The sequence below is a fragment of the Platalea leucorodia genome, assembly GCF_965183815.1.
Source record: "Platalea leucorodia genome assembly, chromosome: 8".
NCBI classification, from domain to species: Eukaryota; Metazoa; Chordata; class Aves; order Pelecaniformes; family Threskiornithidae; genus Platalea; species Platalea leucorodia.
The window spans coordinates 35,198,551-35,225,615 of NC_138830.1; the positions used below are offsets into that span (position 1 = coordinate 35,198,551).

At 44.4% G+C, this 27,065-nt stretch overlaps 2 protein-coding genes across 2 annotated transcripts in view; one reads left to right on the top strand and one right to left on the bottom strand.

The window, feature by feature from the left end:
• Window positions 1-490: 490 nt before the first annotated feature.
• On the top strand, window positions 491-17,364 carry KCTD19 (potassium channel tetramerization domain containing 19; the record flags this gene model as incomplete). The annotated part of the gene is given in 16 exon segments (XM_082319068.1): window positions 491-772; window positions 2,327-2,477; window positions 2,811-3,002; window positions 3,503-3,625; window positions 3,867-4,053; window positions 5,291-5,451; window positions 8,242-8,345; window positions 8,733-8,875; window positions 10,804-10,887; window positions 12,929-13,037; window positions 14,038-14,250; window positions 15,760-15,792; window positions 15,798-15,951; window positions 16,394-16,548; window positions 16,833-16,934; window positions 17,266-17,364. Coding segments are annotated over 16 exon segments (2,292 nt in total).
• Window positions 17,365-18,249: 885 nt separating this feature from the next.
• Window positions 18,250-27,065, bottom strand: part of PLEKHG4 (pleckstrin homology and RhoGEF domain containing G4) — a gene marked incomplete at its 5' end in the record, with an annotated part of 60,394 nt that continues 51,578 nt past the window's right edge. Inside the window, 7 exons of the mRNA XM_082319069.1 lie at window positions 18,250-22,325; window positions 22,935-23,198; window positions 23,285-23,401; window positions 24,024-24,201; window positions 24,691-24,861; window positions 25,804-26,028; window positions 26,363-26,452. Of these exons, the coding sequence (XP_082175195.1) occupies window positions 21,997-22,325; window positions 22,935-23,198; window positions 23,285-23,401; window positions 24,024-24,201; window positions 24,691-24,861; window positions 25,804-26,028; window positions 26,363-26,452 (1,374 nt within the window). The 3' untranslated portion in view covers window positions 18,250-21,996. The remainder of the gene's footprint in view (window positions 22,326-22,934; window positions 23,199-23,284; window positions 23,402-24,023; window positions 24,202-24,690; window positions 24,862-25,803; window positions 26,029-26,362; window positions 26,453-27,065) is intronic.

The window sequence follows — 27,065 nt, forward strand, 5'->3', positions numbered from 1 at the left end:
ATAAATAACTGCGTCTTAAAATAGTAACTAACTGTACAGAAAAGTGTTTCCATAAGCACACAGGTCGTGTGGGAGGGTATACGATATTTATTTGCATTTTATTACTTTTATTTGAATATTTAAGGACAACGTTCATCATATTGCACTTGCTGTTCTGTGTAACAAACTCAGTATACATGTAGACCAGCTTGTTCTAAGGTTTAACCGTAAGTATTACATTATGTAAAACCTTGCAATTTGCTGAGTTGTCATGACCCATGACCATAAACATATATTAACCAAGGAATGTGCATGCGCAAGTGAATGCGAAGGTAATGCTCTGGTCATTTGCCCCATGCTTTATCTTTTGTCAAGCTACCATGGAATGGAAAATAAAATGTGAAGCCCAGTGGAGTTTTAAAATAAAAGGTCACATTGTTTCATAGTTTACAGGTTCATTCTTGCCTCTTGATATGTTTTCCTCTTTTGTTTGAAGGTACCGGAGAGCATTATGGACTCTGCAGAAGAAGAGTTAATTAATTTTAATGTTGGTGGCTGGTATTTCTCTATTTCCAAAAGTAAAGTCGCTCAGTTTCCTGAATCTCTGTTGTGGAAAGAAGCTTCTGTACAAGATCAGTCTGAAAATCCAAGATTATTTATTGACCAAGATGGTTTTATATTTAGGCACCTTCATTATTACATGCAGACTTCAAAATTACCTTTTTTCAGCTCTGCTGAATTGAACTTACTGTATGAGCAAGCATTAATTTTGCAGCTGACACCTTTATTACAGGTAAAGTGGGATATTCTATGTGGCTTTTCTAGAATTTTTTCATTCTTAGATAATATTGTCTGTAGAAGGATGTCAAGGCGTTTGCGTACATCACTTTATCAATGCTTGCGATAGGTATCCAAACAAATAATTGCCACATTCAATTATCTGCTTCTGTTGGTGAGTACAGAAAATGTTACAAATTTAACGCTTGACCTTTCTGTAAGAGCTCATTCAACAGTCATTACTTGTTTTTTTTACTAAATGTAAAGTAAGCCGAGACTTTTATCTGCTAGCTGCTGTGCTTTATGACAATTATACTGATTGATCTTGCTGAATATGAACCTTTGAATGTGAAGAAGGTGAGTCTGCCCAAAACCAAATTCATCCCAGTGGGACACCAGTGAATTCACTATCCTGTCAAATAGGGAAATGATGATTCTTCCTCTCCTCCTATTCTGTACCTGCATAAACAGAAATATTAAGTGGATGGCTGTAAAGAATTTTTAATTTATTATTTAGCTACAAGTATTTTTTATTGTAATTGCAGTGTAGTTTTGCATTGTGCCAGTGAAGGCTGAGTCCATACTTCCTGGCTGGATGAAATGTATATTTTCGTACATTAATATTTGGATTTCCTCTAAGTTTAGTCTAAACATTTCTTTTGGTTTCTAATACTTTTTTTGTGGAATTGTCTCAAAGATGCTACTATATTTGAAATTTTTAGCCCAAAATATTAACATTTTGGGTTTAACGTGAACACTTTTGGATTTTCTTTTAGGACTGTGTTTAAAGATGTAACATCGCCAAATAGGTTGGGAGAACAAGACCACCAAACCTCAGTAGTCAATTGTATTAACAAACCATACATGATCACATGTTTGTCATGGACCTATTGTGGTATTGCCAGGAACACACTCCACTGAACTAGAATTCTTGCATTTTCTGGCTTTTAAATGCTTGTCAGTGTAACCTTAATAATTCATGAAGGTGTTTTACACATGTGCTTTAGAAGTCATAACTGTGGCTCTAAAGTTAATTTATACTTAATATCCTACAACAGTACGTAACCATTTGTTCCAAGTTTAAAATAATTTGTTTATCATTCAGTAAAAGATTAGGAAATACAGACTGTTAAACATTTCTATCACTGAGCCAAACATCGATTCCCCTTTCTAATCATTGAATTCCTACAGCTTATCTTAAAGACATTACTACAAAGAGCCCAAGAGGCCTTTCAGGCTTTGCGTTGGGTTCTTGGCTACAAGAACACAAGGAAGTGTCATTAAAACTTGAATGTTGAAAAATAGTTGGCTTTTTTGGAATACATGAATGGCTCTAATTATATTGCAAGTTCTTCTAAATGTTCTCTACAAGTTCATTCAATTTAACTTTAGGTACCTAAAGCTTAGGAATGTATTTGTTCTTGTCTGTAGATAATATTCCATGGCGTATTTTAGTAGATGTGAAGTACAGCATGGCATGCGTTAGACTCTTTCCCATGGCTGCTTGTGATTTGTGGATTAATTATTTGAATTGAAGTAGTAAATAGAAAAACTTTACGTATCTTGACAGATTTTAGATAATTTGAAGGAGGAGAAATATAATTTACATGTCCAGCATGCGGATACACCAATAGCTGAAAGAACATCTCTGAATTACTGGAGAACACAAAAATGTACCAGCAAGCCATCAGAGATTCCTCCTAACAGTCCAGTATTCACAGGTCAGTGTCCCAGATTGATAAATTCTTTTGCATCCTTTGGAATGCCCATGGACTGTTGTCAGTTGTTGCAAGCCAGGAACGTTTTAGTCTTGCAAAGTTTTTATTTATTTATTTATTTTTAAAGTCATCTTTATTTCAAAAATAGGAAACCTCATGCAAATGTTTATTCATTTATGCTGGACTATAAGACTATCCTTTGGTCAACATTAAATGTTGCACAAGATTAATGCACTTTTATTGGCTTTTCTGTACTAGTCAGATCTCCAAAGTGTATATCCGAGTTCCATTTTTCTTTACGTATGTCTTGATTTTTCTCTGATTTTCTTTGCTTAGGGTTACATGAAAGAGCTCCCCTAGGGCTAGTGGATACACCTTTATTAGATACGGAAGATGAGGTGAATTACTGTTTTTTACCACTAGATTTGGTGGCAAAATATCCTGTACTAGTTAAGGATGACAATTTGCTGTGGCTGCTTGAGAATGCAGCCCTGATCGAGTGCGAGTGCAGTGAGTTCCGCTTCATAGGTAACTGTTCTTTTTTATTATTATTCTGACATGTCTAAATAGTTTTTATATTAAACTGTTTCTGTCTAGCTTCAGTAATGTTTCTTTAGAGATCAGAATCTTCAGATGAGATAGGTAAGAAATTACTGCAGTTTTGCCCTGCCAGTCCTTTGATGTTAACATAGGGGAAAACACATGTTTAAATGCACAGTGGGATGGGACTGTGCCTAGGAGGAAAAAAACAAGCAAACAAACAGGAAACCTCTTACATGAATCTCTCAGGCTGCTGTGAGAAATAAAACAAACCTAATTCTGTGCTTCCCCTAGTTTATACTGTGTCTGGTCTCCTCTACCTTAAACCTTGTCTTTAGGATTTCGTTTTCAAAGACAAAGTGTTCCGTGCTGTCCATCTATCTGAAGAGTAATACTGAAGAAAATAATAAGAACCTGTTTTTGCTAGATCTGAACAGTGGACAGAAGATGTCAACACACACTCCCTATGCTTTATTTTTATTTTCAAGTTAATTTTCTTCGCTCAGAGAAGATGTTGTTGCCTGATGACTTCTCCAACATAGATGCGTTGGAGGAAGAAGTTTTAATTCTGGGAATTCCTGAGCTAATAGATGCTGTGAAGATGTATAGAGGTAATATAATGTACATAGCTATATATTTTCTTCCTTATATGCATTGAGTTTATTGTGAAATTGGGTGTTTGGAATGGAAATTATATTAATATGATCAACACTGAGGTGAGTTAGCAGCTCATTTCCATAAAATGTTGAAAATAGTGGAAAATACAGCAGTGATTATTAACCGCTGACCTTGGGGCGCGGTCTCAACCTCCTTTCCTTGCAGGCAGCTGCTCCATAGTGTCCCCCTCCACAGCGGGGGCTGGGCAACGGCGGGGCACGGTGGCAGGGGGGTCCCTACCACGGTCCCCGCTCTACGCCATGACGCTGGGGCTGCTGGCCAACTACCCGGATTCGGCTCTGGGACAGCTCCGCGTGGGCAGCGACCTGGGCAGGAGCCGCCTGCACCTCTCTGGCGACGGCGTCCTCTTCCAGCATGCCAGGTACCCACCCTGCCTTCATATAGGCAGTATCAACATAACATAAGGTTCTTTCAAAAGGCTGTCTCATGGCTTTTGTGGTTGAAAAGGAGTCCTGTTCGCAGCAGCCTGTCATTCAGTATTTGTAGTATTCATTTTCAGCTAAACTTGCAGATAACTATAATTACAGGAGCTGGTGTTCTTCTGTTATCGGCTAGTAAGGCTAAAATTCCAAAGTAGTATATGTAAACTTTTTAATGATCAGATGTTCTTAGAACTTAAGATTTACCATTCATTTGGAAAACGTTGGGATTTTCAAAATCATCTAAATGCCTATGGGTACAAGCTTTTCTGAAGCCATAGAAAAGTCATACTGCTATGTCTAGTCCAACAAAGAAAGCAGACTTCTGAACACCGTGTTTGAACTTGGTCCTTTGAGACATACTTCTCCATATTGTTAGCATTATTGCTCAGACTTACCATACCAGTGTACTGGTTTTATAAAATCCCTATTGTATAGGAAAATGGCTCCTAAGTGAATCATTAGCACCCCTTTCCTGAAATTGGTGAAAATGTAAATGTAGAGGTCAGACATTTTTGCTGTGAGAGAGGGATCTTTTTTTAAACGCAGATCCTCACTAGGTGAGTCATAAAGCTAGCCATTAAATCACACATTTTAACACACTCTATTAAAAACTGTCTACTATTTTCTTTCACCTGCTTGTTGTGATTTGAATTAAGAAAAGAAAACCAAAAGAAATCACAATGAATCGGTTGTGTTTCAAGCCTGCCACACAATTAAATGCTCAGCCGTGTGTATTTCTATCAACCACAGATTGAAAAACTTCCTGCACCTTTAACCAACTTTAAATTTACCACAAACAGATAATAGTCTGTAAAGGGCAACAGAAAGACAACAGGAAGGTCAAACATACAGTCAGCTCATCTCTGCTCCTCGCATCTTGTCTGCACTTGCTGTTGGCACTAGTGAATGATCTAGTGTAGGAGAAATACCGCGTTAAAAGTTTTATTCAAAACTATTGCAGATCATTATTTGACAGCTCCATTGCAATAGCTTTATTTGTCGATGTACTATTGTTCTCAATATAAAAATGATGTGGAGAGTTACAAGTAAATCTCAGTAGGTGCAAAAAACATTTTTAGGAGAAATCATATTTCCTGACTTGTACTCATTAAAAATAAGCAGTAAAAATATAAAGCAAGGATAAGAGGTTTAGTGATTTCCTCTTCTTTTGGATAGGAATTGGCTGGGAACTTGCCGACTTCCTCTCACTGAAAGCATTTCTGAAATCCAAGAGCTCTGTGCTTATTTAGACAAAAGGGACACCACATATGAGCCAATGAAGGATGCGTTAAAGTGCTATCTGAAACAACAGATGCCAGCAGAGAGCAGAGATTATAGTAAGTCAAGATTTCTCAAGAACTGTTTCATTTTAAAGTAGAATGAGCAGTGTTGCCTGAATACAGTTAATCAGTCAATGATTTACATCTACTTTTGAGGGATTGTTACAGTACAAAAATAACCTGAAGGTCTCACTGACTGACAGTGTTTGTTTTCCAAAGATCTACTGCTACCCTGTTGCTTTATTAACTGGCTGTTGCTGATCAGTGAACACTAGAGTAGTAACATTAGGTTCTAGGTGAAATATAGAGCAAGTTTACACTGGGTTTAGGTAGTACTATTCATGTTTTTGGGACAATTTTACTTGCTAAACTTGCCAGTTTTATTCATGACTAAACTAATTTGCTGAACACAGTTCCTTCAAGCTTAAATAGTCCAAGTTGCTCTCATCTGAACATGTTCTACCTGAAAGATAGCAAGGTTTCTTTTGCTCCCACTTTTCTGATGTGGGAATGTTCTTACAGCTCCTGTTATTACACCAGGGAATCTATTTCTAACTTCCAGACTAAGTGCAGTCATAGCCACATTTTGCTCTTGCTAAAACTGACCTTTAACTTAAATGCTGTTTCCACTTCTACTCTAATGCATTTATAGGAAAATCATGACATCTGTCAGCCCTTATTGTGGCTTTTTAACAAGAGTTAATACGATTCCCTGATTAACCTAAGGATTTTTCTTTTCACCTATCCTAGTTTCCCCATATTCATAGAATTGAGGTCAGAAGAAATATCTGGAGGTCATTTAGTCCAACTCTCTGCTCAGAGCATGGTCAAGTAGGTTTGGTTGCTCAGGAGCTTGCCAGGAAAAGCTCCAAGGATGGAGATCCTGCAGCTTTTCTGGGCTCCTGTTCCAGTAGTTAACTACCCTTGTGCTAAATAAAGTCATACATGTAATTTCCTATGTTCTAACTCTTTTCCGTTGCCTCTTGGCCTAGCACTTTGTACCTCCAAGAAGAATCTGGCTCTGTCCTCCCTACACCCTCCCATTAGATGTAGACAGTGATAAGATCCTCCTCTAACCTGTTCTTCCTAAGGCTGAACACAGCCAGTTCTTTCCACTTTTTCTGTTATGCCATGTGCTCCAGGAAAGATAAACCTAATCACGCGTTGTACAAGGTAATCCAGTTGAAACCTCTCCAATATTTTAGACCATGCTACTACTAATTCTGCTGGAGTTAGCTTCCTCAGTACATCCTACAGTCTCATATGCAGTTCCCTGTTCCATTGGTGGCAAACAATCTTTTTGTGATCAGTGAGTGCAGACATCCCTTTGCCCCATCCAAGCACAAGCTTCCTGGTTCAGACTTCAGCTTGTAGGATCCTAACTGTATTTCCTATTGTTTATTTGCAAGTCTGACTTCTTATTTTCTAGTTGTGACCTTACTTCCAGTTTACTCCACCCTCAAGGTCCTCTGAGTCTTTCTGTAGGGGATGCTTATCCTTCCAGTTTTGAGCATTTTTCACCAGAATAAGGTGAAGTGGCTTATGTTTGAAGTATTCTTGCCTGCCCCACCGTGCAATAGGTGCGTATGTAGAAAGGAGTGAATCTTACCAATTCTTAGATGGAATTATAATCCTTAAGAAAGAGGGTTTGATCTTAAATTGAAACAGCAGTTACGGAATTCTGTGTCATTATTGTGTAGCCCGTTGGATAACCCATGCTAGAAAAAACTGACTTTGTGACACAAAGGTCTTAGCAGTAAATGATGCTTCAATTGTGCATATGTTATGGAAGATGGCTAGTCCCATTATAGATGCTACATCTGACAAGCATATGCTAGTTTATTCATTGTTTAGAGATAATAGAATCTATTTATATAATTATCCATAGCCCTATAAATAATTTCTTTAAGAGCATGGCTTGCCTTTATCTTCTGTAAAGGCCTCTGCTATCATAAGAAACAAAATTGTCCATGTTGGAGCCCTTTTCAAAGTTAGGGTTTTTTTTAACAATTTCTTTTGAATGCAAATGTATTTTGATTTTCCTAAAATGGTGTCCCAGGACTGACTTACTATAAATAGGAAAGTGAACTATATTGTTAATTATTTCAACAGAAACTGCCCCAGATTTTTGTTGCCACGCTAAGGTAAGATGTCGCCTGAACCCAGACTAAAATATACCCTAAGTTGTTACATTATATCTGCTCTCTGTGCATAATTGCTCTTTGAGGCTTGTACCTGCCCTGATACGTCATTTTCAAAGGAAATAACCAAGCAGGGCTCCTTGTGAGGATGGAAAATGGTGCAGTAGCTCTATTCCAGGTTGCCCTGGAATTCCACTAGCTTTACATTTCCTGACAAGCTGGCTTCACTTTCAAAGACCTTTCAGATTTCCCCCTTATTTCCAATAGTTCAGAAGTAAATTATTTCTTTCTGTGGCAATGTAACAGTATACTTAAATTCACCTACCTTAGGTGAGAAAAATGTGCTTGCTCAGTAGAGTGAACATCGCTATGCTAATGCATATAGCCTTCTTGCTATTATTATTTTTTAACCTATTGAGGAGAGGTGGTTTGGCTGCAGCAGGGACAGACCAAGCTGCCTGCTACTGTAACAGTGCATCCTGACTTGCCTTTTGCTTGCAGTTGTGTATGACCCCTAAATAAAACATGAGAGTTCCAGCTCTGTGTGCACACGAGTACACTCTATTACTTCGCTATTTCAAAGAATTATTATTTGCAATATTTTGATGTGAAATCCCATATCATATTAACTTGGTATCTATAACAACATAATTACTACTTGCAGTTATTTTTGTTGTCACCTTTCCAATTGTTACCCCATCTCTAGATGCAGACTGGACAGCAGAAGTATCCGTATACTCACTCCATCAGATTGTGAAAGTTTATGTAGGAAGTAACTGGTATGAAACTTACTTACAGACTTTATTGAAGGTATGGGTAATTAAATGTCCTAGCATTGCCTTCACATGAACCTTCCTAGACAGAATTTATAATTCTACAGACTAGAATCTGTATTTTTAGTAGTAAGAAATATTAGAATGATTTTGACCTGAAAACTTGGAATTATCGGAGCATCACATGTAGACTGGGCATTTTATACTAAGGGAAGTATGTTCAAGTACCTGATGGAAATAAATCTTGGACTTCCCAAGAAAGTACTTTCTGAGCTAATAATATAAGTATCTTGACTAATAATATAAATAGCCTTGATAGAACTGCTTTAATTCTTTTACCAAGAAAGGAAAAATCCTGTTTGGATTTCTTTCTCTCTGTGACTAACACCAGAAATCTGGTCTTAATGTATTTTTATTTCTGTAGTACCCAGAGCTGCTGTCAAACGACAAGAAAGTCTGTTGGATCACGTATGGTCAAAGTCTTCTAATTCATGGAGACGGGCAAATGTTTCGGCACGTTCTCAACTTCCTAAGACTTGGGAAATTGTTTTTGCCAGCTGAATTTAAGTAAGAAGAGTGAATTCATGTGCTGCTTTTATATTATTAGATGGCTGTAGGGGAAGCAAGCATGGGGATTTGTCTTCTGATTTTTCATAGATATATTATCCAAAAGACTTTTCTTTTTAGTCCTCAAGTAAACTATTCTATCTAAACATAAATTATTGGGATTTAGAGATTGTGAGATATGTTTTTGTTTCAGTGTCTATGCCTTTATTTTAATGATCAATATGCCAGACACTTGTACTGCAGGGTATATCACAGATTGGTGCATTGTGTGCACTTTTAGCAAAAAGGAAAATGTGTTTATTGATGAGATCGTTGCATCCCTCTTCAGATTTTTGTCTTTTTATGTGGCAGGGACAGCAAAGTCTGGCTAGTCCAGCTGAAAAATACTCCATCTGCCCCCTCTACTGGTATCTCTGTTCTAATGCTGAAAAATATATCTTCCAAAACTGCAGTGGTACAGGAATAGAGGAACATGGGGTGCCTAAAGAGGAGAGGGCGCTCTCCCTCCATGTGCCTATCAGTCTATTAGGTGTCTAAATTTTATCAATCATCAGAAATTGAGATGGCTTAAAACACCGGTCTCCTAAGGATATTCCTTCAACGTGTTTCACTTGCCCCTGAGATTGCTCAGAACTGACCCTTTGGCCCTATGGCTTCTTGCAGCAGCTTCCTTGCTTCTGCCACCACTATACACTACAACTTTTTTGCATTTGGCAATGAAGGTCTGCCTGGCACCAGAAGAGCTTTTGGTCTCTTCAGTTCTTGAAGCCCTTATTTGTTGGATCATTTCTAGTAGGCGGAATATCCACTACAGATCACCAGCTGATGTGGTCATTTTTAGCACATTTAGCTGTTTTCAAGAGGAGTATGTATTTTCATTCTTTTCCCCAAAGTCAATAGAAATATTACACCAGTGGATTCTTTGATATAATAACCACTGGTTGCTTTCACGTCTGACATGAAAGGCAGGCAGCCAGATGTCAGACACTACAGTTATATCTATACAAGCAAACTAAGTATGTTTCTGGTCACTGAGGCCAGCTGCCTTTCTGCTAGTGATCTGCTTTAACCTGCTGGAGATGGTGGCTTCACTCCTCCTGTCCACTGCAAACAGTTCCAAGAACATCTGAATGGCCAAACCATGCCTGGGAATTGTTGGAAAGAGTGTAAATTGAGTAAATTAGCACAATGCTAATAGCTTCCTGGCAGAGATAATCATGTTCTAGGGCTAAGAGTATTTCTGGGAATGGTGGATTTCCTAGTAGTTCATCGAACCCATGAACGCCCTTTATGGGATTCCCTACGGAAAATGCCACGGTGAATTTTCCACGTGAGAAAAGTTTCATGAGTGTCACAGAGCAGAGTAGGATTTCTGCTTCTCAGAATCGGGTTTTATCATCAATACCCATGGTTAATTAAAGAAAAAAGGAAAAAAAAGAGGGGACAGAGGTTTTCACTTAATTAGTAGAAGGGCAATAGCTGGAAGAAGTATTGGAAATAAGTTTCACAAAGATTCAGAGGGGTGCTGCTGAACACCTCTGGTTTAGGAGCTCATTTATTTTGGTTGCACCTTTTCAAAAGCGTGCCATCTGTTTTGAGATTCCTGATATAAAATTCAGACTCTGTGGAAGTCAATGGTAGTCAATGGAAAGATTTCTATTGATTTCAATGAAAACAGATTTTTTTTTTTTTCTCATTGTTTGGATGCCAGGTGTGAAACAACAACAAAAAAAATTGGTTTGTATACTTTTCAGTATTTAAAATGATAGCTATTTGTCCATCTGTTAAAAGAAAAATTACTTGTGTGAATGCATCTTTCATTTAGCGTAGTGACTGCCTGAGCTTCCAAAATTAATATATATTTGGAAAAGATAATGTGTTAAGATTTTCATAGTGATTTTACAGTTCAGTTTATTCACAACTTACAGAGAATGGCCTCTCTTTTGTCAAGAAGCAGAGGAGTACCAGATCCCTTCTCTTTTAGAGGCACTTTATCACTCTGATGCATACAGGTAAATAACAATTCTCTTCTTTCTTTTTATTTTCTGTCATATAATGTCCTTTCATCTGACCTAGCAGTGGTTGTCCTTTGAAAGGAGCACAATTTTCTCATTTCCTTCTGAAACACAGCCACTGGAGGATGAGAAATTCCTCTATGTTTTGGACCGCATTTTTTCCCCATCAGTTATTTGGGTACTGGAACAGTAACAGAATAGTCCTCAGTCAGCCCTCTAGTGACCAAGGAAAAAGGCAACTGAGATACCTCCCTAAGTCCAGATATTGAGAATACTGCAATGCAGGCTGGAAACCATTGTACAGAGACACCAGACTGAGCAGAGACATTCTGATTTATTAGCTTTGGCTCAGCCCTGGCTTTGCCAAGCCCCAGCTGGTTTCTGCAGACCCACTGCAGGATTTGCCAGCACTGCAGAGGAGTGTAGAATGTCATCTCTCTGATGCAGAAAAGGATTGAGACCAGCTGGAATTTAAATCTAGACAAATTGATGTTGAAAATAAGCCATAACTTTTTGTATATTAATTCATCATTGGCCATTTTCTCAGAGACTTATTTCTCCATTGCTGACAGCTTTAAAAATAAGATTGGATGTTTTTCTAAAAGCTATTTTGCAATTAAAACAGGAATTAGCATTCGGTGTTACGGGAGACCAGGCCTCATAATCGCAGTGGTCTTCTCTGGCCTTATAAAATCTGTGAATCTTCAAACACTAGTGTTTTCTTCTCCACTGTGTTCATTAGAGGGACAGACAAAATGTTAAAATGTAGGCCTTCTGGAAAGTCCACAGAACTGAGATCTTTCAACTCCTGAATGCAGAGTACTTCAGAAGATGACCTAGCATAGCACTTCTCTTCAGTATTTTTCTAAAGAGAGCTCTAGAAGTTAGTGGATTCTTACTTAGGCTGCTCAACAGGCCATTTAGGTGTTTTAAAGTCAAAATATATCCACTAAAATCCTTCCAGAAGATTGTGAGTCACTGCAGCAGGTTCTGATGCTATGGGCTGTTTGCATCAGGATTTCCAACCTCATTTTACTGCCATGAGCAGTAGTAGGACACACCAGTGGTAGCTACCAGTATCCCACCAGTGGTGACAGCAGTTCCTAGATTTTATTGTACATCTCTATGAAGAAGAAATCCTAAATGTTGTTCCCCCACGTCCTCATCCCAGTGCAGGAGCCTAACCTCACATTCCTATACCCGTAGAGCAAGAGGAAGATGTCAGACGAACTCTGAAGCACTCTACATGTAAATGACAAAATTTTACATTCCCTATTAGAGGTTTTAGCTACCTTTACTCTAACATAGAATCTTCCATTGCTCTTTGGTCCTTTCCCATCAGGGAAGGTGCCAGCCTCTCTATCATACACACCAAAGGCCTCTAACAAAGTAAAACAATTGGGGATTCGTCCCTAGAGTTCTTTGCTAGATCATCGGTCAGCTCCACAGGCAATCTTGTCAAATCTGTCTGTAGGAGACAGAGAGCAGCTGCTACTCCGTGCTTCCAGAGTTGTTTCACGTTTTCAGAAACTGCTGTGCAGCTCAGGCAGTCACTGTAAGGAGCTGAGTGTCTTAAGCAGACTCAAAATTCAATTTTGAAACCATGAATGTAGATGGTTGACCTGAGTCTGACTAGCTTGCTCCCCGAAGTGTCTGGAACCTCTTCACAAAAAAAGACAGAAAAACTCCAAATCTGATGTCAGGTAGACATGGCTTACATAAATCCATTGGTGAAGGTTTTGTGGATGCTGGAAGAAATCATTTTTGTCTCCTGCATATCTGCAGCATCGCATTTCAGAAATTCTCATCACAGGCAACCGATGAAAACTCCTGGTCCTTTGCTACCCCTGTATTGTGTACTAGTGATAACTGTGAACTCCTTCCATTCCCCCGTAGTTTAAAAGTAACTCATAATAATAATGAATGTGATATACATAGAGCCGATGGTGACTGGAAGTCCTGGCAGCTACTTTTACAGGTTGACTGGGTGTCACTCCTGGAAAAAGTTGTATAACAATTGTAAATAATAATTTTCTAGATTATGGATCCAGAACAATGAATTGTGCAATGAAGTTTATTTTCCATGTAGAAGATTAAGTATTGTGTCTTGGAATAAGGACCTTGAGTTCAGCAAAGACCCAAAAGAAGTAAGGAGTGTCCTGAGTGCTGGGCTTTTATTTCTGTTTTTATCTGATGACTGTATGCTGTGAAGTCATAAATGTCAAGGTCAAGATCCTCTGGTCTGTGTTAGCTTGGTCTAAACCCCACAAGCCTACACTCTTTTAGATTCTCCTTTTGGTCTCGTCACATTCCTGGTCACTTAGTCCCTGTCCCCAATGGTGGGAAGTGTTTTCATGCAGATTTCAGTGTGGCTTGGAAACCGGGGTACTTTGCTGGGTCACAGGAGGTACGGGTTCTGCCCCTCTGGGCAAGGAGGACCTAGAAGCCAGATGTCCTGGTTCCTAGGTGGTAAAGATGGGAGCAGCAAGCTTAAGCAGTGCAGAGGCAAGATAGTGTCCTGCAGAAACTTTATAGTCTTTGAAGTCAGTGGAACAAGGAAAAGGACTTTCTGCTTAAGTCTTTGAATACTTTTAGTCCTTGGTTGGTCACCAGCAACTGAAAGTTGCCTTCAGTCTACTAGAGAAAGGTGAAATGCAGGGGTTGCCTCTGTAGCATTTACACACTGATATCAAACTGCTCCTCCCTGTAGCTTATCGCTGATGTTAACACAGTAGAGTGGTCGCACAGCTTGCTTTAACTTGCCTAACGATCTTTCCTGTACAGAATGTGCCTCTGTCAGTTCAGATAATCAACATTATCTTAGTTGTAGAGGTAGCAGGGATGTTGATGTGCTGCCTCTGTGCTTTGGCCGCTCCAGTGTCTATCTTCAGGTTTAGCAACATTCAGGTACAGGAACTGAGGTGATTCAGGACAGCATAACATCAGTGCTGAGTTATCAGGGCAGGGTTTGGAGACCCTTAAGGCACTGTATCCCCCCCAGAAGTGAGAACGCATTTTCCAGGATTAAGAACTCAATCCTTAAATTCTTGTATTATAATGAGTAAAATATATCAGCTATTAGGAAAGGCAAAACTTACACTTTGTTCCATATCAATTAGAAACAACAACATTTCATTGTATTTTTAGGTGTACTCATGTACAGCCGTGGATTCCAGTAAATGCTATATTAATACATGGAGTAATATAAAAGATCTGAAGGGAAAGCAAGATACCAGTGTGGAGAAGACAAAGTATTCCAGAATGATTTCACAGGTGAGAGGGACAAAGCGGAGGAATACACTTGGAGGATACGACGCGTCCTCGGACAGCCTGGCAAGCTCCAGCTATTACAAACATTTGGTAAGCCCGCCAAGGAAGAGAGGAATGAGAAGCAGTTTAACAAAGAAAGTAGAAAGTAAAGACTCAGCAAGTCACATCCAGAAATTAATTTCCCTGGTAAAGGAATGGGACGCGGTGAGCTCCAAGAGGCGTGATTTTCAGCACATGAGAAGGTCTGATAGTTGTACCATGGAGACTCTATCTCTGTGCAACACTCCTGAAAAGGACAGGGGTGTCAAAGCTCCTATTGCCTCTTCTCCTGGGAAAATAAGCTTTGCAATTCAAGGAAACAATCACATTACCCAATACGAGGTTGGGGCTGAAGCAGAGCTGCCGGAGCAATACGTGATCACACAGAGTTTGCCAGTTACTCCAAGTGCTGGAACGTATCAATTCAGCACCATAAAAACTGCTCCCGCAGTACGAAACAATGCAGAGAATATAAACAGGGAGCAACCAGAAGGTAAATGACTGCTTTGTGATTGTTGTTTTCAAAAGTGATGGGAGTAATTAACTAAATGACTTATATAAATAAGATAGTTCATCATGCTGATGAATTTCAGTGACAGTCTCAAGCTTTTTCTTGTTCTTCTGCTCATATAGAAAGTTTTCCCAGTGAAGGAAGAGACAAGACCTTGCAAATGAAAATGATCTATCTAAAAGACAGTGAGTTGATTGCCAGCTGCTAAGCAAGGGCTGGGTTTTACTGCTTCTCTATGCAGAGTTTAATACTAAAAGCGTGTTTGCCAAAAGGTGGAGCTCCTTTTAGATTCACTATCACTAATGCATTGTTCTTTCACTGTCTCCATGTTCCTCTGCCTTTAGAGCTATGCAAGGAACAGTGAACCTGGTTTGATGTGCTTAAGTTATCTATCTGGTTAGTTACAGAAATCTGTAATTTAGCATAAAGACTGGAAGATTTTTATGCTAAACCCAGAAGTTTCCACAGGCACATGTAGGAGTTAAAAAGATTTGCCTGACAAGCCAAGATATTAAATGCAAACTCAAGAAACCTCAGTGGAAAGTCTCAATCCAAGACTAGTTCTGACACCCTGAGAAGGGTGTGATTTGCCCTGCACCACTTCCACTGCGGGTAACACGGCAGGTTTTCACAGAATTGTGGCAGAGCAAGATGTATTAATCATCATTGTGGATATTTTTGTTACTATAGCAGTGCAAGCCAGATTATTATTTTCATAGAAAAAAAACCTCTTTCATATTCCATGAAAGAATCCCAGACTGAATTATGCTTGGGTGCTGTCAAGCAGCGCGTAACGGTTACTCTGTCTGAATTTTCCATGAGAAAGAGGGAAGTTATATCTAAGATTGCAAATTATTTCGTGTAAAGGTTGTCATTTACTGTCTAGTGATGTATCACCTTACCTGGCAAAACATCACGACAGAATAAAGACAGAACAAGGCATAACTTTAGAGAGAAGATGACAATATTGTGGGCATATTTACAAATGTGTTTAGCCCGTTACTACCCACCCAGGTTTGCGGTAAAACTCAACCTGTATTCATTCACAGAAACAAGGGACAGCAAACAACCCGGCGTTGCTCTGGCAGACGACAGAAATGTAGGGTTGATTCTTAAAGTTGAACATCCCCCGGTTTTGGGCAGTGATGGCTTTTGTACCAGCAACGAAGAGAGTGTTGTTTATAGCGCTCTGCTGGGTGGCAGCCAGCTGGAGACTCCAAACGCACAAGCACTGTCCAAAGGTGAGGAACTGTAAATAGCGCTAAGATCTCACTGCAGAGTTTTTAAGTATGAAAGCCATTCCCTCTGTCATGGTTTATTGTCAATTCTGACTAGCTGAGTAGCTAAGGGTATCGCAGCCGAACCACCGCTTTTACATTTAATTCTTTAAAAGAGCTGGGCAGCAGCTGCCTAACCTCGCAGGTGCCTTGAATATTTACCAGTGGAGCTCTAATGCATCAGGAAAAACGCAATGGTCTGAAAGCTATCTTCAGTTTTTATTCAGGCAAACTCTTACATGGAGCTCAGATTTGAACGCTGGCCGTTAGTTGCAGTAAAATGTTGGGCAGGAAAGGCATTGAAGAAGCCAAAGGCTGGATACCTGAAATGGTGAATGCTGAAACCACAGCCTTTTTTTTTTTTTAACAACTAATGCATTTGTGTTCGTTCAACTGTTCCTTGTAGATATAGTTTTTGTTAGCTTTGCTCTCTCACATGAGGAGATATTCTACGCCAGGAAGTGCCACTTTTTCCTGACCGATGTCATCCTGGACTCGGTGAGGCAGAAGGATCCCAAAGAAATCACAGCCAGAGTGGGGACCCTCGTGAGCAGGCTTTGGGTAGGTACGAGCTCCTGACAGCCCGGATGAGCCGTGTGGGAGAGTTTGCCCTTGCCTTTTCCTCCGCTAGTGTCCGCGTGTGCATGTGCAACTGATTCCAGCCCTGCTCCCTCACACCAATCCTTTTTAAGCTTACTAATAATAAACTCTGGCCGAGGCCGGGCTGGGAACGTCGCCATCCAACGGGTAATTTCACTAACACGGGGCGTCGCTCACTGGCAGAAGCTGGGCAGTTGCGAGCGCACCCGCCTGTTGATATGGCTGTGTCGTGGTCTGTGTTTCAGACTCGGCAGATCACACCCAGGGAGTTTGTTGCTGATTTACTGAACACAGAGTACTTTAAAGGGGACAGAAATGTTCATGAAGAGCTACTTCAGTGGGTGGAAGTAAGTAGCATTTGCCACCAGGTGATGCTGTACGGCTCAGCCTTTTTTTCTTCTAAATGCTGTTGGCTTTCTGTTTAAACTTGGTCACTGTTGCCAGTTTTGTTTGCAGAGTGAGTTAGTTGAGTGGTGGTGGTGGGGCATTTTACAGTGCAAAATGACTAACGTCATGTACAGTCTTAACATCTTAAAATTGTGCTGCTAGTTTAGATTGCCCACAAAAAAAAAAGATGGCAGAGGACTTCCAGGGTTGTTAAGAAATGAACAGAGTTGGCGATCCTGCTGGTCTGCAGTTCCGTGATTTAATGGTGGCCTCGGTTTTGTGCTTTTTCAGTTTACCCTGCCATTCGCGTGGAAGTACAGCCGCTGCCTCGACTTGCTGATCCGGAGAGGGTTTGCTAGATCAGTCTCCTACTTTGCCTTGGCAATGTAAGTTCACAGAACGTTAATAAAAATTTGACCCAGCCACTTTTTGAAATGTTTTTATTTTCTTGTGGCAGGTGAGGGGAGGGTACACACCTCACCTGCCTGGGTGAGAGAAAGCCTTTTTGCTCAGCCTTCTTTTAACATTGAACAGTGACTTTGTTCAGTCAGGAATGTTTGTAGCAGCCTTCTGCTGTAGGTAACGAAGGAGGAGCTGCCTTATCTCTGTATTAGTGACACCTGGGGTTTATTTAACAGATGATGATGCTGTCACAAGACAAGACAGCAGCTCTGGCCCGGGGCACCCGTAGGGCTGCTGTCCCTCGCCATCTGCCTGGGCAGCCATGCCGCGTTTCTGTCCACAACCCAGCGTTCATCTCACTCCTGACCCGGGCTGCAGACTCGCTGTCGCACGCGGGTGACTCCCCAGCACCCTCAATTAGAAAATGCTGGGCCAGCAGCTGGGCAAAAGCTTGTCCCCTCCCTGGGGCCTTATTTATCCAAAACGAACAATGGAATCCCCTTTTTCTGCTAACATATTTGTTAATATTATTTGCCCAATAAAATCAGAATAACAGTCAGAGGTCTAGAGCGGTTACTTCATGGTTTATTTTAAGCACGTTGTGCAGACGTGGCACTTTGCTTTTCCTGTTTTAAAACCTCTGCAGCCCTGGGGAGGAGAGCTGACACTTCTCATCGTGTGAACTCGAGCAAGTCACCCTCACTTTCATCTTAACACCCTGATTAAAAAACATGATTTTTTTTTGGTCTCAAAACCTGTATTTTGAGAGAGTATGTAGATGCCCCAGGGAAAATCACTCTTCTCTATGCACACCTCTTTCCTCTTCTACAGCCCCAGTTCCCATGCTGAAATCAAGATACAATGCAAACACAATTCATATAAAGAAAATAACCTTTATTAGACAAATCAATCAAACCCTGAAAAAACAGTGTCAGGTAAACATTACTAAAGGTTTTTCCAGCAATGCAGAAACCTTTGAAACGGAGAAATTCAGGAAGTTTCATGTTCCTCTTGTTGCATTAGTAAATTCTCTCCCTCTTGTGCCATAAGCTATTGCTGTCTTGACAGCCCAAAAAATCTTGCATTAACTTAGCGGTTATTTTAAAATAGTAACTTCTAAAATCTTCCCTGTGCAACCGTTTTCCACACAATTTTGTACAAAGGTGTCAAACTGTGTTCTCTTTGCTGTCTAAGAAAAGAACAAGGTTTAAAAAACATCCAGCTTATTAAAAACAAACAAGTGTTTTATGTACAGTACAGGAATTTCCAGACTTGAAGGAGCATGGTCTCTACACTGAGGGTAACTCAGGTGGCTGAGGTTTAACATCTGAGACCACAGCACAGCACTGCCAAGGGCCAGGCAGCTCCCCCATCCCAGCAGCTACAGGGAGAAAACTACAGTTAAATAAACTACGGCTCCATCTTCTTCCTCAGGCTAAATGTGACACCACTGCTCTCCCATCTGGGGGAGCCTGAGTTATAGCACTCCATAAACCAGGAGTAAACAGGAGCTTGGCAGCAAGTAACTACGGTTTCCAAAAAAGCTAATTTTCATTTCCTCTAAGAGCAGGGAGACTGTGTGTCAGCCACAGAGTGAGCTTTGGTGTTGCTCACGAACAGGCAGCCTTGGAGCACAGGGCACGTTTGTCCTCCGGTTACACTGTGCTACTTGAAACAACGTGCGTTTAAGGTTCAGCATTATCATCAGCCCATTACGCTCAAAACCTGTGGGTCTCAGATGCCACCACCGCCCAAAGCTCCCAAAGCTCCTCAGACAAGCCACCGGGGTAGGACTGAGGTACCCGGAGAGGGGCTGAGGCAGAGGCGGAGCAAGCAGCCAGTCCCCCTCGCCCCAAGGCCCGGGGCACAGCCTGGGACAAGGAGTTTAACCTTTGCCATTCGCACCTTGCAGGACCGGAACCTGGCCCAGCGGGGCGAGAGAGACTTGCCGCTGGGACCGCGGCTACGCGGGGTAAGGGGCTTTGTGCCTTCAGACCTCCGCCAGACAGCTCCCTCGTCGTCACGCCTAGCGACGTCCGCTGGCTGCTCTGACCTCCCCGCTCTGCCTCGGCCCTCCCACCGGCATCAGGGAAGTCTCCATGTGCTGCCGCCTGGGATCCTCCCCCTCTCCTGGGGAACACGCTCAGGTTTTACATGGTTCAGCTGGCAGTTGGTTAGAGCAGAAATTGCACAGGGAGACTGAAGAGCTGACAGATGGTTAAGACAGAGATAAGCTCAGCACTGAGGCACTGGAAGAATCATCTGAAGAAACAATTCACTGTAGCAATGAAATTGCTTTTATTAAAACAGAAGTGTTAAGCCAAGAAAATAAATTATTGCTATGATAGACATATTCAGAACATAAGGAAGGACGTTAAATCTTGAGCTCCAGGTCAGTATAACCCTGAAACAGAAAGTTACACTACTTTTCTTAAATACCTCGGTTTCTCTTCATGCCCTTCCAAAAACTTTATAAAGTGTGCAGCTTACAGAACAAATAGTAACAGAGTCACTTGTAACAAAAATCTGTACAGCTCATAGCTTTAAAAATAATACTTTTTTTTTTCTCCAAACTACTATGTTACTTATTACTCATAAATATAGGGCTAACAAGTTTTGAATGCCCAAGGTCCCATCCACACCAAAGCTATTACGTGTAGTTGACAGAAACCTTCTTGGGGCTTCCCCCCAGCCAGAGGTCAGATTTTGGACTGTTTGAAAGAGCCTGATTATGTATAAAAAAAAAAAAAATATATATATATATATGTATCTTCATAGGTGAAGACTGTCTCCTTCTGCTGGTCAGAGGCCTGGGGTCTTCAGTGAGTTTGAAATGGCAATCAAACCTGGAACACAGCACCGTGCAATGGGTTAGACTGGCTGCACGCCCGTGACACGGCAGGATCCCACAGGTCCCTCTGTCCCAGCCAGCACTGATTTTGAAAAACGCTTGAAAACCACTGTTTGTCAGAGCTGCATTTTGGTGGGGAAAGAATGTTTTACTGGAAGAGCCTCGCAGAAGTGCGGCTGCCTCTGCACCTCAGGACTTACCCAAAGGCTATGTGCTGCTGTCCCAGCAACAGTGGGCCAGCAAACCCCACTGCTTTTGTGGCCACTTCAAAGGTCTTGTCTGTGACCGCCCCCAGAAGGGGCTCTGGATCTTAAATCTTAACCTTGGCTGGTTCTGTTTAGCTGGTTATGAACTCCTGCACCTGCAGATCACAAGCTGTGGGCCTGCGTGCTTCTAACACCCCCACAGTGCCAAACCTATGAGCCACCTACCACCCTGTGCCATGACCACTGAAGCCCTAAGCCTGCCTCTCTCATGTTCACACCCCTCTGCTCCCTGTGAAACAGGAGGCTCAGTCCTAAGGACAGAGAGGAAAGAGCTGAGCCAGAAGCAGGCTAGTTTGAGTGGGGCCTGACAAGACTTTCCAAGGGCTGCCACCCACACGTAGGAAGCCCTGTTTGGCTGCGTGTCTTGCCAGGGTTCATCCCTCCTCAGATCAACAGCGATTTCCTCGCAGACAAGGCATCCTCCAGAAATCAGTAAGTACAGGAGCAACATCTGGCAGCTCCCTCAGGACATCTTGACCATAACCTAGCAAGTTCCTTTGCCTGGTGACGTGCAGTTTCCTTCTGAGGTTCAAAGGAAACCGTGGGATAAATCCAGCTTGGGGAGAATACTGTGGATTCCCCACGGCAGTTCAGAGGGACTAACGAAGAGCGGGATTTTGGCAAATAGCCAAAGAAACAGATTAGTGGTTAGACAGCTGGGCAGCATTCAGAGGAAAGAAGCTCATCTGAACACTGATGACTAGGTGGTGCTGAAGCCTCTACTACCTGAAAATGATTTTGCTTGTTTTGCTTCTGCTCCTTCAAACCCGGGAGGCATCAGACCGGCTGTTTAAGGCGATGGCTCTATGGGAGCCATCTCTGTGGGAACCAGTCTTCTCTAACCAGATGAATCAGAGCCTCAGAGACCAGTCAGGAATGTGTGTGGAAAACTTCTCATCGAGAAGCAAAGGGTGAGGTTCTCCTGACTCAGAGCTACTGACAAACCTGACCAGCACTCAGAGCTGTTGGAAAATCCCCTTCAGGGGCTACTTACAACAACTCCACTTCCTTAGGCGGTATACGTGTGCAGAGGGGCTCACACTATTGTCGAAGGACTTATGGTGACCTGGCCTGCTTTCTGCAGAGGAGAGAAGCCAGCATTAGTACAGGGTTAGAGGACAACAGCATCAGGACACGAGCTAGTGGGAAGGGAAGCAGCTGACAACTCTCAGGAACACAAGAGGAGACACATTGACATCTTAGAGTGATAGGCTCCTGCTCCTCCATCTCCTCGTTCCCCGAAAAAGGCCCAAACCTCCCAGGAAAGGAGCTTAGCAGGATCTGCAGCAGAGCTCCATCCATCCCAGGAGGTTACATATGTACCCCAGCTCATGACAGCATTAAAGCTCCTGTGTGTGCAGCATCTCCTCCTGGTGTAGCCTCCAGCACTGCAGGTCCTCCCCAGTGCATCTCCTCAGGGATCTTGGCCACCACAGGGGAGGGTCTGAAAATAGAGGGGCTTTCGCCTGCCCCAGAGGAGGCAAGTCTCTGCAAGAGGAAAGGTCACTTCCCCACAGTGACTCCTAGCCCAAAAGCAGCATCTTCAGTCCCCCCACAAGGGGCAGTGGCTTGAACTGGGGAGGCAGTTGCAGGAACAGGCAAAGTGAAGAGAGTATTTTGGCTGCTTGCACTTACTGCAGAAATGTACTGGCTGTTTGTGAACCTGGGTTTCTCCTCCATTGCAGAGCTGTGTTGTGAGCCTAGGGGCATGTAGGGGGGTGAGCCCATGTCTTCACAGAAGCTTTCTTGTGGGATGCTGGAGACGCAGCCGCTGTCAGAGCCGCTGGAGCCGCTGCCTGACATACAGTGCGATGACTCTGAGCTTTCTGTTGCTGGGGGAAGAGAGGAAGGTCACTCTCATGACTGTGAATTTGGCCTACGTGACCTGTGCCACATTCACATGATAATGTATCTGTTTGCAGAGGCACTGGCCGCTCAAGCCCACAGATAAGCCACACTCCTGTCTGGGCTCCTTAAAGCCATAGGCAACAAAATAACCCAAGGAAGCGTAGCAAATGATGCTGGAGATTGGTATAGACTGGCCAGGGAAGTTCACACAGGGGAAGCCAAAGGGTCACTGGACCAGGCTGGCAAGACCAAGGGACAGAGTGCCTCGTAGCAGAGGGGCAGGCAGGCAGACAGACACACGAGCACTGGTTTCCAAGGCCACAGCAGCCCCAGTACGCGGCACCAAGCCCTCCACTGAGATAGCTGCAGATCGGTGAGCTCTTTACTAATCCCTGCGTCCGAGCTAACTCCCCCCATGAAAGCTGAGACAGAGCTGGCGTGGAAGGGCAGGGCCCTCCTTGCCCCAGTCTGGCTGTGGGGCAGGGACTGCCATGACCCCAGCAAGCCTGGTCTGACTGCACAGTGCAGAGCAAGGTGTGGGGACAAGCCCACACATCCCGGGGCACGTTGCAGAGCAGCGGGCTCGTACGTACTCAGCGACGGCTGGCTGCTCGTCTCGTGCTCCAGCTCATCTTCCTCGATGCAGGTGCCGATGTCAAAGGGGCGGCTGGGGGCCAGGACGCCCGGCAGCAGAGCCTGGTCCAGGTACATGTGGAGGTTGAGGGGCCCCAGCAGGGAGGAGGAGGAAGGGCTGTATGCAGTGGGAGTACTGCCAGCAGAGAGCTGCGCCTGTGTCCTCTTGTACGGGTTGGAATGGTCAAACAGAGACACCGCGATTGATGCTCTGGTCCTGGCGCCTGCCAGAAAACACACCAAAAAAGCCCTGAGCACCAGTCCTGCCTAGCTCACACGGAGCAAGGGGACAGGCACAACTGGCACTCACCTCTGCCTTTCATGATGTAATCGATAGCACGGTCATTGATAGCTGCCTCGCTGGGTTTGATATCCAGGAACGGCTTGTTGCCCACGCCCATGGAGACCATCTCCTGCATACGGATTTCTGGAGGGGAAGAGACCCGCAGCCATATTGTGAGGTTGCTCCAACCTGCCCCACAGGTGCTAGGCAGCCCCAGGCCAGAGCACTCCTGGGCCAGGCTGCTTCTGAACTACTGAGATTAGATGTGTTCTCCCCTTGCTCCCCAGGCCTGAGGAGTCTCCACAGACAAGCAATCATGCCCTGCTCTGGCCAAGCAGCTCAGTGCCATGCCACCTACAAGAGTCCTGCCAAGCGGGAAGCCTGTGGGGTGGAGAGGAGAGACTCAGCCAGACAGTTGCCACTCCAGTAGTGGCCTAGATCATGGGGAGAGCAGTGATCCTTTCAGCACAGCCCACACTCACAGGGCAGGGAACCCTGTGCTAGCATCTCCCGTTTCTCTCATGGAGTCCAGGTGGGTGTTTACAGTCACACAGAGCTTGAACTGGTCAAGTTCCCTGGGGATGAGGGGCAGGGAAGGGACACGCTCAGCCAAGCCCAGCACATGCTCCTGAGGCTGCATGCTGGCACACAGCTGCTCACTGCACAGAGCTGCCTGGTAACAGGCTCCAAACCTACTCAGGACAGCACGAGCTGAACAGGGCTCCCGCACCTTTTGCGGCACAGACGCCCTGGGAAGGAATCACACCTTTATTGCGGGCTGCCTGCTGCCACAGGATCTTGGCAATGTCACTGGTCCAGGCCTGCTTAGTCTCAGCTGAGCTAGCCTGGAGGATGTAGGTGTCACTGGACTTTCGCCTTCGGAACCAGATCTCAAAGCGCAGGCCGCTGTCTCCAGAGTTCTCCGTCAGACCGATGTCTGCAGTCTGCCAGAAAAAGGAAGAGCAAAGCATCAACTGGGGCTCCACCAGGAGCAGAAAAGGTAAATTCTGCCTGTACTCTGTGCCAGAGCTACCCCTAGCTCAGCAGACCCAGTGAGAAGGAGCCTGAGGGTCCAGACAGGAGCAGGTACAATACAGACACAGCTGAGCAGAGACAGGCCAGGCAATTCCCAGTGCTTCATCCAGAGTCAGCACTACCTCCCTGCCACACACACACTGCCTTTCCCTCACATTCTGCATCCCTCAGAAGACCTTGGCCCCACATCTCACAGCACGGAGGGGGCCCAGGCATTAATGTGTGAAGCATTCCCTTCTGGCTTCACTGCATGGCCTGGAGAAGGCTTAGCAGTGGTGGGAGCAGCTCTTCTGCTGAACATACTCCTGCTCCTGCTCCCCATTTCAGATCCACCTGTCCATGCTGAAACCAGCCAGGGACATCTCCTGCACAAGAGGGAGCTGCAGGGCTGCCCTTACCTTGAAGGAGCGCTTGTAGATATACACATCAAAGCCACCCTCGATCCTCTTGGGCTTGCTGAACAGGATCAGGTCCTCAAAGAGGAAGACATGTCGCTGGCACTTCCTACGGCCCAGCCAGATGGTGAACTCATCCTGCCGCACCAGCTGCCCCTGCTCCTTCAGGTTCACCTGGACACAGGGAACATCCTGGTTAAGACCCCAGCAGGATCAGCTCTATACAACCACAGGCCTTGGACATGGAGAGGAGGGTGGCTGCTCATGGGGCTGTTGCCCAGGTGGTGAAGAAGTGGCAGCTACCTGTCATGGTAGGAGGGCTCTTAAAGAGGTAGGGCTGCGTGGCACTGCTAGAGGCCACATCAGGCTGAAACAACTGGCCCGGAGCTCAGGGGAGAGCGGCACATCTCTCCTAGGCCTGGCACACAGATGACCCTCTGCTGTCACCCTGTGCAGATCTGTGACAAACCTCTGGGGTGGCAACTGGAAGCAGCAGCCAGAGCACTATCTTAGGGGGAAGAAGAGAGCTGAAGAGGAAAGGAGTCCCGTCAAACTGCCAGGAGCACATCTGGGTCAGAAGGCCAGTCCCTCAGTGCTTCTGTCCCAGATCCATCTTCCTCTACCCTGAGCCCTGTGGTTTCTCCTCCTCCAGTGCTGCACTATGCATGCCTCTCCAAGTCCCACCTAGCTGATTTTGGCCTACTCCTGGCATCAGCATCAGTTTGAATTCCTTCTTGCAAACTGCCTGACCCTCTTATCACCAGGTCAAAAGACGCGGAAGGGCCCAAGGCAGCCTGCAGGACACCATCTGCAAGGGCTGCCAGGCTGCCGCACCTCACCAGTAAACACCTGGGAGCATGTTTATGACAAGCAGCTCACCCAGCTCAAGTAACAGCACCCAGGCTGTCTGTCCTAGTGGATCAAGGAGATCTCCAAGCCCTGCTGTTCCCTTGCCCTGTACCTCAGTGGTCCTGCTATGGTGCACTGGCAGACGGCACCCTGATCACTGTGGGAATTTGAGGGGAGGCTCACCATACAATCCAAAGACCCCAAGTCTAGAGAAGGGGAAGAAGTGTGGCTCTGCCCCCCTGGACAGGGGAGGACACTGGAACGTACGTCACAGTCACGGATGGCATCCATGGCCAGCAGGTCATTTCCATGTCGGAGTTGAAACTTCACCATCTCCTCAGCCGCACGGAGGTAGCCCAGCTCCTGCTCTTGTGCCTCACTGCACTCCTTGATCAGGTCCTTCAGGAGCAGAGCGTATTTGCTCATCCGCTGGATGGGTTTCAGCAGGTAGGAGGCCAGGTCCATCTTATCCCCAAGCTGCACCTGCTTGAACTGAGAAACGCAGCAGAGAGTGAAGGCAGCGGCTTCCTGTGGAGAGCCCCGTGCCCCCAGGCAGGCACTGACACCCACAGCGTTCCTGACTGGGGTACTCTGTTCGCTCTGCAGGGAAACGCAAGGCCACAGGACCAATGCTGCTGTGCTGGGCTCCTTTCCAAAGCACTTGCCGCATCTCTGCCCCTGTCCCCCCACATACGCTTGTGCAGAGAGCTATGCCAGGAAAGCAGAGGTAGTGCTGAGCATGCCTCAAGCAGGAAAGCTGGGCTTGTTTAAACAGATCAGTGACCCAAATACCAAGAGCAATCGTGATGTAGGCAGTGGAATTTACCTTAAAGAAGGTATTCCCGTGGCTGGCCAGCAGCGAGTCCGACTTTGGCTTGTTCTTGCTATACAATGCGTACATCCCAAACTGGTCTTTCTGCAAAAAAGAGATCCCTGCGTGAGACCAACACACACCCAGGACACAGCAACAGCCATGCCCTGGGTTGGTTACTCTAGTACTTCTGCTTCTCCAAGGCTGCACCGGAGCCTCCTATGGCATCAGGAATGACTTTGCTTCAAGTTCATTAAGAGCCAGGGAATGTTCTTGTCTTCCTACTCCTACAGTAGCCAGGACTTTTTAATCCATTGTCCTGTTGCCCCTTACATACCTCAACAGACACCATTCACCTGGTAGCAGCAAACTGCACAGGGCAGCTGAGCTTAAGACTGATGCCCCATGTTTCTCCCTAGCAGCTCTTTTCAACAAAAGCAGCAGGTCTGTACCCCTCCACTCACTGAAGTCCTTCTGCACTGACACCACAGACAGAAGACAAGGTAAGGGATGGACCTGCAGAAACAGGTGGGTTTTAAGGAGCAGACATTTTGCTTCCCTGGCAGCATCTCTTGGTAGCAAAGAACAACAGGCAAGGCAAAGAGCATCTGCTGCTGCCTGGGCTCAGCCTCACAGAGCCATCCCAGTCCAATCTAGCATTTGAGCTGGCAGGGGACAAACCAACCCAGCACAGGGTAGTCCTCCCACTCCCAAAGAG